The 13883-nt window shown below is 33.8% G+C and overlaps 1 protein-coding gene across 1 annotated transcript in view; it reads left to right on the top strand.

The window, feature by feature from the left end:
- The window catches only part of LOC106871483 (telomerase-binding protein EST1A), a 90643-nt gene extending 77744 nt beyond the window's left edge, over positions 1 to 12899 (top strand). The window contains exons 20-22 of the mRNA XM_052968878.1: positions 2001 to 2212; positions 3102 to 3183; positions 5930 to 12899. Coding sequence (XP_052824838.1) covers positions 2001 to 2212; positions 3102 to 3183; positions 5930 to 6060 — 425 coding nt within the window. The 3' untranslated portion in view covers positions 6061 to 12899. The remainder of the gene's footprint in view (positions 1 to 2000; positions 2213 to 3101; positions 3184 to 5929) is intronic.
- Positions 12900 to 13883: the final 984 nt, after the last annotated feature.

Raw genomic sequence — 13883 nt, forward strand, 5'->3', positions numbered from 1 at the left:
ATATGTATATATACACACACAATGTGTGTGTATGTGTATCTATCTTGACAACCAGTGTTGGGTTGTTAATGTCCCCATAACTTAGCAGTTCAGCAAAAGTGACCAATAGAATAAGTACCAGTCTTTAAAAAAAAGTACTGGAGTCAATTTATTTGTGACTAAACCTTCAGTCACAAGTGAAACAAGTGAAAAATAAAAGATAAAAATAGGAGGCTCTTGACTTGCTACTATAATTGTTGTGTGTACTATTAATAATTTATGGATTCATCAATATGTTATACTTCCACTAAAACACTGAAGATGCACATCTTTAATGGTGTCTTGGCTGTGAATTCTTTCTTTTTCTTGAAGCAACATATAAATGTTCATTATTAACCCTTTAGCACTTAAACTGGCCATAACTGGCCCAGACATTCTACCCATTTTATGTTCAAACTGGCCAGATCCAACCTCTCATACTTATCCTACAATATCATTGTGAAAATAAACAATCACATCATTGATTAATTCAAAACAAGGGTTAAGCATTATGATGTTTTATTTTAAAATCTGTTTTCCCCTCGTTACTTAGAAAAGATAGTTGTGTTTGTGACTATGTTTGTTTGTTTGTTCACAGAAAAAGAAACCTATGTTACCAGCTGAAGTGGAAGTCTCCTTCAAACTTCTTTCCTTCTATCTATCTATCTATCTATCTATCTATCTATCTATCCATCCATCCAGTTAGTTGCACTGCATCACACTTTGGGCAAGTGTCTTTTATTATAGCCCTGGGCTGGCCAAAACTTTGTGAGTATATTTGGTAGACACCAACGATGTTATCCAAGAGAAGGGCAAAGGCTGATAGAACTTGGCACCAGTGATGTCAGAACTCATTCCTACAGCTGAGTAAACTTGGGCAACATGAAATAAAATGTCTTTCTCAAGAACACAACACATAGCCCAGTCAAGGAATCAAACTCACTACTTCATGATTGCAAGCCTGATTGCTCTAACCACTAAGCCATGCACCTTCAAGTGTGTTTGTATATAAATACAGGGTGCGATGGGTAAATTGTTGCCATTTTATGTTTTTAATTTTGCGCATTGTTTGTTTTTGATTTTGTCATCTACACAGTATAGTAGGGTCAGTTGAGCACTGTCTGTGAGAAAAACAGTACCATGATGCAATTCACTCTGCCAGAAATTTAGAAACAACATACTGTATTGCTTGGCATTCGCGCCAGAAGCTCCAATATGAATATTTCAGAGTGTTATGTACCGAGAGTGATAAAAATCAAACATCCAGTCAACATCATGGTGTTTGAAGTGATCACTAGTGATGGTGACGTTATGTCTCTGTTCTTCTTCCCCATGGCTTCAGACTCAACATAAGGCCTACTTCAAGTGCCTGGAGGAATTAGTGCTGCCCTGGGTCAAGAGGGTTTTCGCAGAAGGTGGAAAATGATGAACACTGCTCTGGGTCAAGACGGTGGCTTCTGAAAGACCCTATGTCTGGCAACAGGACTCTGCACCATGCCACACAAGAGAACCCAGTCATGACTATCAGACAATTTTTGCAACCACATCACTCCTAACATTTGCCTACATAACTCCCCAGACTGCAACCCCCTTGATTATTATGTGTGGGGCGCAGTTGAGCAAGAGACCAACAAAACTCCTTGTAACACCAAAGATGAACTGAAGGCAAGGATTATGGTAGCATTCACCAACTTAAACAAGAGGCTGTCCAAAAGAGTTGCAGGAAATTTCGAAGTTGTCTGGTGGCCATGGTTGAACCCAATGGCAATTTTATTGAATATATTTACTCTTTAGCATTTCAAGATATTTTTATGTAATTTTGGTAAATACACCTGTTAAAATTTTTGCGTAATTTAGATGACAATATATTCACTGCACCGTGTGTATATATGTATATATGTATATGATAAATAATGATGATTATAATGACAGTGTTATAATTGTGTGTGTCTCACCTTTTGTTTTCTTTATTTTCATTGCAGTAATTAATGAGTTGGATGGCTTAGTCCGTGGTAACTTAGAAGGACATTATGAATCAATTGAACACAGTGACATGGTGAAGGAAAATGCAAGGTTGGCCATGACATTTCTTGAGCAGCAATTTGAACAGAAAAACCCCCATCTAAGAGCTCAAACAACTAAAGGCACCATGCTTCAAACAATTCTCTATCGTAGTGAAGCTACTGACACTAAGGTAAATTTCATTTTTGTATTTTGTAACTAGTTTCACTTATTGGACTGTGGCCATGCTGGGGCACTACCTTCAAGGCTTTTTAGTTGATAGCATCAAACTCCACTACATATCTTATCATTCTATATTTTATTGAAGTAGTAAGAAGTTTGCTTCCCAACCATTTGGTTTGGGATTCAGTCCTACTGTGTGCACTTTATGCAAGTGTCTTCTACTATAACCCCAGGCTGACAAAAGTCTTTATGGTCGAGAGAAAGAGGTGTGTGTGTGTGCATGTGTTTGTGTTATTGTTTCCTTGATTTGACTTGTGTGATAGTTGTAAACAAATGTCACTGTCATACAAGCAGTGTCTGTCATTTCCAATCTTCTGTGAAAACATGTCTGGTCATGAATGGAAACCGGTAATGGTTGGTGACAGAAAGTGCATCCAACCATGGAAAAATCCACCTCAACAAATGCTACCTACCCTATACAAGCATGGAAAGGTAGATGTTAAAATGATGATGTGTGTGTGTCTGTATGATGGTCTCTCATTGATTTGCAGTTGGCCATTCCTATCAACTGGTTGACCTACTCATTGAATTATATACTACACACACATTAATATTTGTACACATATATGTGTATGTGTCTAAGTTTGGAGTGAGTGATGAGCTTCCACACAATTTCTATTTAATTTTACTCACATGGCATTGGTCAGCTTAAGAGTACAGTAGAAAATTCTTGACCAAGATGCCACATTTTTCTTTTTACAAAGCATCATTACAGTTTGTTAAATTATCTTTCATCTTTTTGTATCATTGTAAATGACTGAACTGAAATATAGGATGCCATATTGCTAAAGAAATTTAGTAAGGTTATTTGAAACACATTTCATTTTTTTTTCCTTCAGGGAAACAATGATGACCTAATTCTTACCTGTTGCCTTCACTATTGCAAAGACACTACTAAAGATTTCATTCCAAAAGGGAAAGGTTTGAACAATTTTATATTTCTGTATCTCTCTCTCTCTCTCTCTCTCTATATATATATATATATATATATATCTTAATAATACTAAAACTCTAGAGATGTTTGTGTGTACCTGAAATATCTCAGAGTTTGGTGCAGCCTTCCAGCGTGCAAGCCCAGTCAAACCGTCCAACCCATGCCAGCATGGACAATGGACATTAAATGATGATGATGATATGTATATATGTGACAGGCTTCTTTCAGTTTCTGCCTGCCAAGTGCACTCACAAGGTTTTGGTTGACATTTACCCTAGGTGCCAGACATTACAACTGAAACTGAAAACATGTTGCAGAGCAAACTTCTCAACCACACAGCCACACCTGCACCTATTAATATCCTATTTTATTTGTATATGTTTATATGCAAATATAATTTAATCTCTTCAACCTTTAAGTATTCTAAATATGACTGTCCAGTTAATGCAAGTGTTATATAGTATTTAGCTTTTCCAAACCAGTATTTTGGGTTCCCCTTGATATTCTGACTAAAACTTTATTGTTTTTGTGCAGAACTTCTATGATTATATATAATTAATAATTATATTATTCATGATTTATCCATTTCTTTGGAGCCAGTAAAATAAATTAGTTTGGTGAATTGATCTCCTTCTTCTACACAATCTGGATTAAGATGAAAGAAGTTATTCACAGCATGCAATCGACAAAAATCAGGTTAAAGATATGACATGGCATGAGCGTTGAATAAAATTCCCATTTGACTTAGTCTCCATTTATTTTTTAGTTAGGATATGAAACTGTAATGTGTCTCAGTGGAAACATCTACTGGTGCACAGCCTATTGACCAGAGACAACTGTATGTACAACTATAATCATAGGATATTTTGTGAACATAATAAATAACCTAATGGCTACCTTATTGGCATCTGAGTAAAGGTAATAAGGTTCAATCTAATCAATAAGAGATTGATAATAGAAGAATGTATGTCACTATTCCCAATGTAAGGATGTTATGTGGTCAAAGAAAATCATCAACATCAAAGCAGGACCAACAAATTTTGACCTTACATTGCATTCTCGATCTCATCTGTAAACTGTCCTAGCGTTCCTTAAAAGCATTGATAGTTTGTGTAACTTTTATAATTGTAGTAGTGAGAGTAACAACTCACTTTTGATTTTTTTTTTTTTTCTTTTTTACATATGCACATGGTCAATAATTCTAGTTTCCTTTCAGTTGTGGGATCTCTTCTGTCTGGCAAGTAACGAAGCAATCTTACTAGTGCCACAAAAAAAAAAAAAAGAAAAAAAGTGCCCAGTACACTTTGTAAAGTGGTTGGCATTAGGAGGGCCATCCAACCATAGAAACCATGCCAAAACTGAAACACTGGAGCATGATGTAATCTTTCAACTCGTTGAATCCTCTCATATCATCCACCCTATGCCAGCATGGAAAACAGACGTAAAATAATGATGTTGATAATCTTACATTTAAAAATATCCTCGCAAATCAGTTCATTTCCATCACTGTCAGTGTGTATCTTTTACTAGTTTCAGCTAAAGGCTGGGGGTTATGCTGGAGCACCACCTTTGTATGCTAGCAAAAATTCAATAACAAATCATGACACAAAAGTTTGTTTAAAAGCCATCAACTGATCAAGGGTGTGCATTTATATTGAATTTGAAATTTTTTTTAGAAAAGGTTCAAGTCTCACTGAGAACACCTTAGTTGCTCACTTGTGGGTCACAATCTACCTGTTGCCAACCCCTGATGCACATGATAGTGTACTGCCTAAATGAAATATGGTTTCTAATTCAGCATCTCAGTTTTGAAGTTGATTCCAGCTCTAAAATTACAAAACTACCCGTGTACCTTGAAAACTGTTTCTTTTTTTTATATTGCTACTACTATTACTGTGGAGGCGCAATAGCCCAGTGGTTAGGGCAGCAGACTTGCGGTCATAGGATCGCAGTTTCGATTCTCAGACAGGGCGTTGTGAGTGTTTATTGAGCGAAAACACCTAAAGCTCCACGAGGCTCCGGTAGGGGCTGTACTCTTCCACCACAACTTTCTCTCACTCTTACTTCCTGTTTCTGTTGTGCCTGTAATTCAAAGGGTCAGCCTTGTCACACTGTGTCACGCTGAATATCCCCAAGAACTACGTTAAGGGTACATGTGTCTGTGGAGTGCTCAGCCACTTGCGCGTTAATTTCACGAGCAGGCTGTTCCGTTGATCGGATCAACTGGAACCCTCGACGTCGTAAGCGACGAAGTGCCAACAAACTACTATTACTGCCACTACTACTGTCATAAAGAAGTATTATGTTGTATTGTGACAGTAAGTTGTGTAATTCGAATTGCCTTCAAACAATCATTAGTGTGTGTGTGTGCGATTACACATACATATCAATTGACATACAGACATACTTTATTTGATATGTGTGTGTGCACATGTGTATAAACATTTTAATATGAGGTTGGGTTAATATTGTATTGTGTGGAGGGGTGTCTCTATTTTTCTCTTTAGTCCTAGTTTTGTTCTGTCTCCATTATTACATTCTAAGTCACATTGTAAATATTGTCATTTATAAAGGATTTCACAAAAAAACAAAAAAAAATTAAATTTTACTTTTTAGTTTACATTTAAAATTAGAATTTATTGAATTTAAAAAATGTTTATGACAAAGAAAGTTTTTCAATTGTTTTGTTTCTTTCATTAGCATTCCTTTTTTTTGTTTACTTTTGTTATTCAGATGAGCCTAACCGCATTTACCGTGATGTAGTCCTTCTCACCGATGATCGTAATTTACGTCTGAAAGCCCACACTTACAATGTTCCTGTGAAGGATGTTCCCAGCTTCCTCAAGTGGTGTAAAGTAACATGAAATGTTCCTCTTCTGAAATCATTTCCTTGTTACCCTGTTTATCGAAGTGACGAGGTTCCTAATGCTTCAAGCTGAGCTGTGGTCCAAGCCAAACCCATGACAAAATGAGGAGACATAGAATAAAGACGAGGAGGAGAGAGTCAGTGCCAACAAACCCGTCACCCACTGGTTGTTGTATAAGCTCTATGACCAGACACTGACCACTACCAATGTCGGCTTCTATGCGAAGGCAGCTGAAAATGCCATACAAACGGTTTCTCCATCAAAGAACTGCATATTGGCCATTTAAGTTGACCATCTATTAATGAGATATTGTTAATTACAACAACTCATTTTCACTCTAAATCTAATTTGGTAAAATAGGTGCATTGATGAGGGAATTTATTATTTTTTGTTTTTTTTTTATAATTATTTATTCATCTATTTTAAGAAATTTTACTTTTTTTTTTTTTCAGTTTTCCCCCCAAAATCTTCATTCATTATCATTGTGAAGGAATTGCAGTTTCTCATTTTTATTTATTTTTAGAATAATTATTTCATTATTGCTTTCTAATTGTCATACAAAAAAAGATCTATAATGCATTGATGTATTTGTGAGACTTTGGTTTATTTTAATTACTAGCATAAAGTAATTTATTAGGCTTCCTATTTAAGCCAATTTGGCAACTGTGGCAGTTTATGTCATTGTCAAGAATGTACTCCGTAGACATATGGACCTATTGACACACCCTGGTTGTTAAGTTGCTGTGTGTTACAGTTTGTCACTTAATGGAATGACTTACCAGGCAGCATAATGAACCTCTGCATGTCCATGACCTGTTGACTTATGCCTTTGCACCAGTGGCTGTATTTGATGTATGCCTTGTCATCAAGTCATTTTATAAAACTATTGAAGGAATTTAAACCAAATGTCCTGCCCTAGAGAAAACAATCCCTAAGTATTATTAATCAAATAACAGATCTCTAAATTACTTATGCACCAGATATACTATGACCAGTCTTGGCATTGGATTTGTCTTTTACACGTCAAAATCATAACAGAATGATCTGACAATATTAAGATTAATCTTTAAACAGTGAGTAATTATGAAATTCCTGTTAACCAATTAAGTAATATTTTACCAATGACAGGCTGATGAAATCTCAGGTATTCTCTTACCATTCTTTTAGTATTTCATATGAAATACTTCTGTTAACAGCAAAAATGGTCAGGCGGCTTGACTTACAATCAGCTGTTCTCAGATGCAATCACACTTTTAAATCGTCTTCAATCACTTGTTCTAAATTTTATTTCTGATCTTCTGTGAATCATAATTTTGGATTTTAGTAGCATCTTTATTGCTCTACATCCAAAATCTAATACATCTGGTTGCATTAAACCAAATATTGATTTATGGTAAATTCCAGTATTGCATTATAATGATAATAAAAACACAGTGGCTGTAGGGCTACAGTGCTAGACTACCAGTCACCAGTTCAACAGATCAAATCCTGATACAGCTGTTATATTATCCTTTGTCACTAAACTAAAAAAACACGACACATGCTACTCCTATTTATGGTTGAAATTTAAGATTAGAAATGTCATTGAATTGTTTAAAAAGAAATTGAACAAAGTCATCCAATATTGCTAGCTGCATGGAAAGGACAGAAAAACGAATCCTTTAAAAAATTGTAAAATTCACTTTATAATCATAATTTTAATTAATGGCACACCTCCACATAAATAATTGGAGGTGTACACTGAATTGTTTCTTCATTTCTCTTCCTAAACCACTCTTTCTTGAATGTTTAGCATTTTTTTATCTCTCACTGTTATAATATCCTGACACCCTCCATTGAAAACAAATAGTGACATCAATGATATTCTGTTTTTAACCTTAAATATAAATCCTTTTTGAAACAAAGAAGAATTGGTTCTTTAGAACTGTGAGATTCTTTTTTTTTTTTAATTTCTCTTGTTAAACTCTTGGCAAATATAAAGAATCAAAAACAAAAGCATTATATATATAATATATATTTCTCACCTGTCTACCCATGCCTACCTGGACAATGATAAGAACTATGAAATACTTTCAAAAATGTTTTCATTTTAATATGTACAGGAATGCTTGATAAAGAATATTTCTCAGCGATATGATTTAGAAATATTACCAAAGTTATGTAATAGTATTGCTGAGAAAAAAATCAAACCAATGCTTATTCAAGCTATCCTCTGAATGGACCCATTCTAATCCACTTTGGCTGCCACTGGTTCTCTTTGGGGTTTTTTGTAGTCTTTAGCCCAAATATTTTAACATTGTTAGCACTTGTAACAGGGTGAATGAAATCAAGAAAATAAATTAACTGTAAGATGTTGGTTATTAAGTGCAGTCTATCCAGTTACACAATTTGAACGTACGTTAATTCCGTTTGAAAGTATTCAATAATGAATGCACTGCATTCTCTTGTTTTTGTCATGTAGGTTCTTTATGTTTGCCAAACCTTCTTTTTTTACAACTGCCATTATGAGCTTCTGTTGTTTCAGTTTTATAAAATGTTAAAGTTTAATGGATTATTAAAAGAAAATATTATAATAAGAACATGTGTAAACAAAACAGAGAAAATAGGGCGAGAAGATGTTGAAGCTGAAGTAAATTATATTAGTATAATTAAAATGATCTCATCTACATGACATAGATATGTAAGTTTATGTAACTTAATAAATGGTGCAGTGGCAGTAGGTTGATAGTAAAGGGAAATTGGTTTAATTTCCATGTTGCCCATAGTATTTCTTATTCAATCATGTTTGTTTACACATGTTCACGTTTAATATTTACAAATAAAAATCATTGAAAAATCTTGGCTCATTTACATATGCATTTTGAGGATAAAAATATTTTAATATGACACTGTTGAAAATTAAAATATCTAATTTTAGATTATAATTTTGAAAAGAGAAAAAAATCCTTTTAATAAAAAGAACAAAACATTTTTCTACAATTGGTGTGCCTGCCTTAAATCCAAAATTTATACAAACCTGACATTTATGTATAGGAATAAGCATACAAAATATTTGCGCACACACACACACACACACACACACACACACACACACACACACACACTTAAATATTAGTTTATGGATCTTTATATATTCAAACACTGTTGCTGTAATTTGTCCAATTCCGATCTAATCTCAGGCTTTCCTATTTCTTTTATTTTCTTCTGTGTTCTTTTTGAGTTATCTGAAAATTGATAGACTTTAAAGCAAGGGAGGGGTGGGGATCAAAGAGAAATGTTTATTATCATTTAAATGGGTTTGCTTATTTAAAACCTAAACAGCCAAAAGAAGACAGCAGACAAATACTATGTGACTCTGGTGTAGACCAGTTGCCACTCAACGCACACTAATATGCTATACAGGGAACTACATGAAAAAGAAGAGATAGATCTATTTTCTAGTCTTATAATAATAATAATTTGTTTTTAAATAAATTTGTTAGGTTTGTCTTTAACAGAAATAGTTACATTTCAACACATCCAAAGAAGCTGTGTGAGATATAATCTTAACATATTGTTGATGGAATTTTTGTTGTTTTAAATTGATTTTCATTGTCAGTGATAGCATGTTGCCTTCATTTTTTATTGGCAATCTTCTCTTTCCTTGCTATATCTCAGGCATATTGCCTAAGTATCATTATTATTTTTATTGTAATTATTATTGTTAGGGGTTAAAGTAAATGGATCCTCTGTGGTGTACTGGGCAGAAACAGAGCACCACACTAAATGGCTTACATTATTTATTCTAATTCTCTATCTTCAATTTCAAATCTTGCCAGGGTCTATTGTTACCTGTGATCCTTCTGGAATTAACAGAATAATTACCATTCAAATATTGGGTAGATTTCACTTTTCCTCCCTCCAAAATTGTGGCCTTCTGCTAAAGTTGAAATAATTATCTTATATGACAATAGGCCCCTTACTCCCGATTCTTTTGTTCATTAATGCTACAGGCATTGTAATGTGTCCTTGATATAGAAACTTCTCTCCTATCCTTTATCATAGGTTAAAAAAAAAACAAAAAAACTTTGAAATCAAGAATTAATGTTTGTTCATCAATTTGTCTCAGATACTCAAATGTATTTTTGTTTCAGCTCTAAAATTCCATTCATGTTTAAGAAATCCTTAGTAACATTAAGCAGATGGCCATAGATGCCCTATGCTATGTAATCTGGTGCTTCACTGTTCTGTATTCAAATTCCATGTGGATTTCATCTTGCATTTCACCCATCTGGAAATCAATAAAAACATTAACCTCTATGAACTCTCCAGTTATAAGCAAGATCACTTGTTCTACGATATCAAACCTATTACCTCACCATTCTATGTAATGGTACGACTTTAACCAGAAGGAAGTACAATCAGTAAACACAGTATTATAACACAGCATATTCAGATAAGTAAATAACTTAGTACTAAACCATACTTTTCAATTTTCCTGCATCCTATTTTCATCACTCTCTTTATACAGTTTGAATAAAAAGATGTTCATCCATTTTCATCAATATTAAGTTGTAAAAACTTCATAGTTGTGGATTGAGCTCTTGTTAATGGCTGTAGAAAATTCCAAGTCATTTATAGAAAATATATTTGGGTTTATTTAGTATGTGAGCAATTTTGAAAAATTACATCTTAGCCTTGTTAAATGGTGAATATTATTTTGATTTAAAAATCCCTGTCTCTATCATCTGTTGATCAAAGTAATTAGTGTGTGCATTCATTAAATTTTTCAACTGCTAGATTATTGAAAAATGTTTTCAATTGAGTCTGAGTTAATTGTTTCTAGATAACTTAGATAAATTTTATGTTTAAAATATTACTGTTTAGAACCTTTACTTAAAAAGATGCAACTTTTATGATTTTGAAAACTTTTTTTATATTTTTAATTAATACTGCTTTGTAATTGCTTCTTAAAGAAAGTTGATCAGTGACTTAGTGCCTAAAGTATAGTCACAAATTCCTAGTTCTTTTTATCACTAACTTTTATGTACAGTTTGTGTGAGCCTCAAAAATGTCTACCTCTATGTGTATGTGAGAGAGAGAGAGAGAGAGAGAGAGAAACAGACAGAGTGTGTGTGTGTGTGTCTTACATTTTTTTTTTTTTCTAATCCCCAAAGTATCTCCAACTTGTGGCCTGCAGACAATATATGCGTGTGGAGGTATATTTATGCTGTCCTTAAAATATTTATAATTGCAATAACATTGACATGTTGTTGCCTACATTTATACTCTATTCGGAGTATGTCTGCGATGTTAAACTTGGGTACCTTAGATGCTTTCAAAAGTACTCAGCATTTATTATTATTATTCTTTATTCCATATTTTAAATGTCCATTGAATTTTTTTCTTCTTCCTCATTTCATCAGTTTACTTACTTGTAAAATTCACTCAGAATTTGCATTTTTTAAAAGTAAGTTTATTAAATTCTGTATTGCTGTATGTTTGGCTATAACCCTCCTTTTAAACATTACCTAATTCTGAAAACACACACACACACACATATATATACAACCTGCTGTTGTAACAGAGTATTGATTCCAATAGGTTAAATAATGCTGTGAAAATTGAAACTTCTTGAGATATTTAATTTATTTAGTTATTGCAGTCTCTCGGAGGTGAAAGAAGCTGTTTTATTATTGCTTTTTGGGCAGGGGGTAGGGCTTGTCTCATTTGTTGAAATAGAGGTTTGCAAATCAAGCCCCTAATTAAAAGGTGTAACAAAAGGTGTAATGCCAAAATGCCTTTTTATCTATAACTGCCAAGTATTTTCTATTCAGAAGCTTGCTCGAATTAACTAGAGTTAATTTTTTATTCGCTTTCTATGAAAATTTGCTGTGCTATTGTATGTTGAAGCACTATCTTCTCTGACTCTTGCATACAGACACTTCAAGAATCCAATACTATGCCCCCCAGCCTTTAAATGTCATATAAGCCCATACTGTCCCTTCTGGTGAGTCTGTTGAACTGCCATTATCTCAAAGCACTAATTTACCAAACTGCCATGTTTTTATTTATTTAATATTTTGAGTTTTTTGGGGTCTTTTTTTTTCTTTAATGCCAAAATATAATTCCTTCCATAAATGTTTTTTTTTTCTTTTTGAAGCAAAAATTCTAACATGGCTATGATCTCTGTACTTATGAAGAATTATTCATGCACACACACACACATGCACAAACAAACATACTCTTACATACACACATACACATGTGCATGTGTACAATGAAGTTGCTTGCATATAAAGAAGGCAATTTGATAAATTGCCAACCTCAGTTAGAATTATTTACAATCAGAAGTTGATTGGAATTATATGCTAATTTCGTGTAATGCCATAAACATGACAAAGATTTTTAAAAAATGGGTTTGCTTTTAAAACCCTTTTTAAAACTTGCTTCACAGATGATGATTGTTTCCATAGTTACTGTGTCATCACAGTAATAGGTTAGTTTCTACAAACAATGGCATCATTATATAAGATAGGCATTTACTAACTTGATTCCTTACTAAAGAGCTGGTCTCTTTTATAATAATAATGATGATGACGACTATCTACCAAGTTTTATTCCTTTCTACTCTTGTGCTATTGAACTATGAAATGATAATAGTGTGATTTTGATGAGTTAATTACTATAGGTTTACATTAATTAGCTTTTGATTTCTATTGATTGATTCCAGCTAGACTCAGACAATTCTTTGATATTTCTATCACACATTTCCCCCCCCCCCTTTATGAATTTATATATTTTTTTTTTAATTTGTGATTTGATTAAAAAAGTAATAAAAAAAATGTAATGTTTTCTTTTTCCTTTTCATTGTTTTTTTTTTTTATTAATATTTAATTTCATTGTTTGTTGGAGAAAAATATATGAACTGCTGAGTTGGATATAATATCAAGGGAATGTTTGTATATCAGCAGCCCCTGAAGTAGAATTAAACACTGATTAAATGGCTCCTTGAATTTCAGAAAAGCACTAATCTGACATATCATCATTTAATGTCCACTTTTCCATGTTTGCTTGGGCTGAATGAAATTTGTTGAGGCAGATTTTCTATAGCTTCTTGTCTCTTCTTGTCAGCAACCCTCACCTGTTTCCAAGTGAAGTAATATTCCCCACAACCAAACATGTTAACACAGAAGATTGGGAATGAAGGACCCCTTTGCATGACAGTGACATTTGTTTACAACTATTACATGAAACCAAGGCAGGGAAACAGTAACACACACACACATGTACATACACATGATATGTACATATATGCAGTGAGCTTCTTTTAGTTTTCATCTACCAAATCCACTCACAGGGCCCAGGGCTATAGTAGAAAACACTTGCCCAAGTTGCCACACAATGGGACTGAACTTGAGACCATGTGGTTGGCAAGCAATTCTTATATCACACAGATACGCTAGGCCTATATATTTATGTAATTAGAATATAGAGCATTGTTTAAGATATTTTGGTTGAATAAATAACCGGAATGTCTGTTAATTGCTTTTCACACTGTTTTATATTCTCTAATTATACATCTTGTTAGCTGAGGAATTGTAATACCCCCTTGTACCTTAATATATCCTGACATCTCATCACCACCACCATCTCTCCTTTTCCAGCTGGGGTAGCTATGAATCTCCTCTTCAGCAAAACACCTGTCCCTATCCCTAAATCATACTCTTGCCTCTCAACACCTGGTATAAGCCACCTCCCTCAATATTACACCCACCTCAGTCAAGGGTCTTGTTTTGAGAACAACTTAGTGACCTCACTACTGCCAGTGACATGAAAAA

The sequence above is a fragment of the Octopus bimaculoides genome, chromosome 6, assembly GCF_001194135.2.
Source record: "Octopus bimaculoides isolate UCB-OBI-ISO-001 chromosome 6, ASM119413v2, whole genome shotgun sequence".
Classification (NCBI taxonomy): domain Eukaryota; kingdom Metazoa; phylum Mollusca; class Cephalopoda; order Octopoda; family Octopodidae; genus Octopus; species Octopus bimaculoides.